Genomic DNA, 2,785 nt, shown 5'->3' with positions numbered 1-2,785 from the left:
AGTTTTTACGGTGTTTCAATCACACCTTAAATGATTAGTGGCGACTCCTCACATTGCAAAACCTTTACAAAGAAAACCTCGAGTCGGTATCGGTCTTTTCCCCACCCGGACAAAAAACGGTGTTGATAACTATTATGACACATCCGAACATGTTGTTTGAATCCATTGATTTGGGTTTGAGATGAAGATGAAGAAGCGGGGGAAGATGAACAATAATTAGTATTTTATATAAAAAGACTCATAATTAGTATTTTATATAAAGTTTAGGGTTTAAAATAAAAATTAAACAATTTTATTAACGTACCACATAATCAAACTAACGACATCTAACATCTCAATGATGAAATCTTAAAAAACGATAAGGTAAGTGATCAAAAATTAATTTTTTTGAATTTGGTGAAAAATATACAAATAGTAAAAAAGTGATCAATCGTTTAGATTACCCTTGTTAATTTGTTATAGGAATGGCAACGAGACGGGTTCGGGGCGGGTTTTGCTCTCCCCGTCCCCGTCCCCAAAATTAATCCCCGTCCCCGACCCGATCCCCGTATAGTTTTTTATCGAGGCGTCCCGTCGGAGTTTTTTTTTGCCCCGAATTCGACCCAAAATATTATACCCGAACCCAAACCCTAAAATATTATATATATAATTAATATAAAAATATAAAATATTATATATATAATTAATATAAAAAATATAAAATATTATATATATATATATATATATAATCGAGACGGGACGAGGATACCTTACCCCGAACCCAAACCCAAACCTAAACTCAAAAAAATCCTCGATATCCAACCTAAACTTGATCGAATTTCGGGTTTCTTGTCGGCTCGAGTCTTTCTACCATCCCTAATTTGTTATATTCAAACCAGGAAATAAGTGGCCGACAAAACCATCCGCGAAAACTCTAAACATGTAAAGAAATATATGATCTTTCCCGCGAAAACTCAAAAATCTCGTGCCACGTTTGCGATCCTCGTGAACCCCCAATCGCCAATCATATTCCACCAAGCTTTGCTATATAAAATTCAGAACGCAACCCTCTCCTCTCGAATCACCCATTAATCAATTTAAGCCGACACCTTTGCCATTTCCAATCTTCTGTTTCTTTTGAACGATAAGATTAGGGGTTTGGGATTCTGAAAGATGAGCCCCCCGGAAGGATCAACCAAAGGAGGGAGAGGAAAACCTAAGTCATCCAAGGCGGTTTCCAGGTCGCATAAGGCCGGGCTTCAGTTTCCGGTGGGAAGGATTGCTAGGTTCTTGAAAGCCGGCAAATACGCCGAGCGTGTCGGTGCCGGAGCCCCCGTCTACCTCTCCGCCGTATTGGAATACCTTGCTGCCGAGGTGAGATTTCTTGTGGTTAATCTATTTGTTCGATTTTTCTTTTGTTTTGGGGAAGGGGTTGTGAATTACGGTTTATTTAGTTTGAGTTTTGATGTGGTTTGAAACGTTCGATTTATGGTTAATCGATCTGAACGATGAATTAATCAACACATGGGATAGTTTCTTGAATGTTGTATAATTTTTTTTGGGGTGGGGGGTGAATGAAACCCTAAAATGGATGTTAATCAGGTTTTGGAGCTTGCTGGAAACGCAGCGAGAGACAATAAAAAGAATAGAATAGTACCAAGGCACATCCAACTAGCAGTGAGAAACGATGAAGAGTTGAGCAAGCTGTTGGGTTCAGTGACAATTGCTAATGGAGGTGTCTTGCCCAACATTCACCAGACTCTTCTTCCCAGTAAAGCCGGAAAGAACAAGGGTGATATTGGATCCGCTTCTCAGGAGTTTTAGGATTTCTCTTACTCTCTCTTTTGTTGTTTTTTTGGGATTTGGTTTTATCAGTTGCTTGATATGCAATGCTTTGTTTCGCTTTGAACCCCTCATGTTACGTTTTTGATCGATTCTGTCATAATATCAATCCCTATTATGTGAAATTTGCTTGCTTCTTTCTTCCTTTCCACTTCTAATTAACTGTAAAATAACTTTTATGGTGCATTCTCTGATCTCGAATCTCCAGGCTGCATTTAACAAAAGTTGTCAAATATCTGGTAATGTAGCCATTTCGTCAGAAATCATGCATGCCGTTGGTTGCAAGAGTCATGGGAAAGTAGAGTTCTTGGGGCTCTTAAACTTAATATTTATATGACTTAAGACAGTTTGTCTAGGCCTTTCTTTAGGTTGTTCTGAATGTTGTTACACAATTAAGCGATTTTAGTAATTAAAAGAATGATCGTTATTTTTAGAGGTCTTAAGTTCGAGTATAATGTTTGTATGGGTGTTGCGTTATTGATAATATTTTAAACAAATATTATTCTGTAATTATCATATACTAATTGAAAAACAACATTGGAGTTAGTTGGCACAAACTGTATTGTCCGGTTTTGGTTTATATCCTCTTGAAGAGGGCTAAGGCAGGGTGTCTTTTATCCCCAAACCTGTTGATTTCATGTTTAGTTTTTTGTATGTTTCTTCACAAATAGGAGATCAATTCAAGGCATGAGGATTAGTAAATAAAATGACTGTCTAGTACTGTCATCTACCATTGTCTGGCTGGCATGCTTCAAATCTCCAAAGAATGTGAGAAAATGGATAAAAATATTTGCAGTATCTGGTGGAAGTATAATCCTAAGATCGGAAAGATTCACTTTAAATCAAAACCTTCAAATCTCCCTTTGTTCAATGTCTACAAATTTGCTTTGCTTTTTTGATTCAATTTGATGTGTGCTCCCTAAGGATTTTGTCCTTAAGAAGAAGGAAACAAATATATATTTTT

At 37.0% G+C, this 2,785-nt stretch overlaps 1 protein-coding gene across 1 annotated transcript; it reads left to right on the top strand.

The window, feature by feature from the left end:
- The first annotated feature begins 1,052 nt into the window (after positions 1 to 1,052).
- LOC120196714 (probable histone H2AXb) lies at positions 1,053 to 1,888 on the top strand. The gene is made up of 2 exons (XM_039198456.1): positions 1,053 to 1,353; positions 1,582 to 1,888. Exons 1-2 carry the CDS (start codon positions 1,153 to 1,155, stop codon positions 1,801 to 1,803), a joined length of 423 nt encoding a protein of 140 aa, XP_039054387.1. The 5' UTR covers positions 1,053 to 1,152; the 3' UTR covers positions 1,804 to 1,888.
- The last annotated feature ends 897 nt before the right edge of the window (positions 1,889 to 2,785 follow it).

The sequence above is a fragment of the Hibiscus syriacus genome, unplaced genomic scaffold, assembly GCF_006381635.1.
Source record: "Hibiscus syriacus cultivar Baekdansim isolate YM2019G1 unplaced genomic scaffold, ASM638163v2 tig00004677_pilon, whole genome shotgun sequence".
Taxonomy (NCBI): Eukaryota; Viridiplantae; Streptophyta; class Magnoliopsida; order Malvales; family Malvaceae; genus Hibiscus; species Hibiscus syriacus.
The sequence above is the reverse complement of the archived record's forward strand: the minus strand, read 5'-3'. Positions and strand labels throughout refer to the sequence as shown.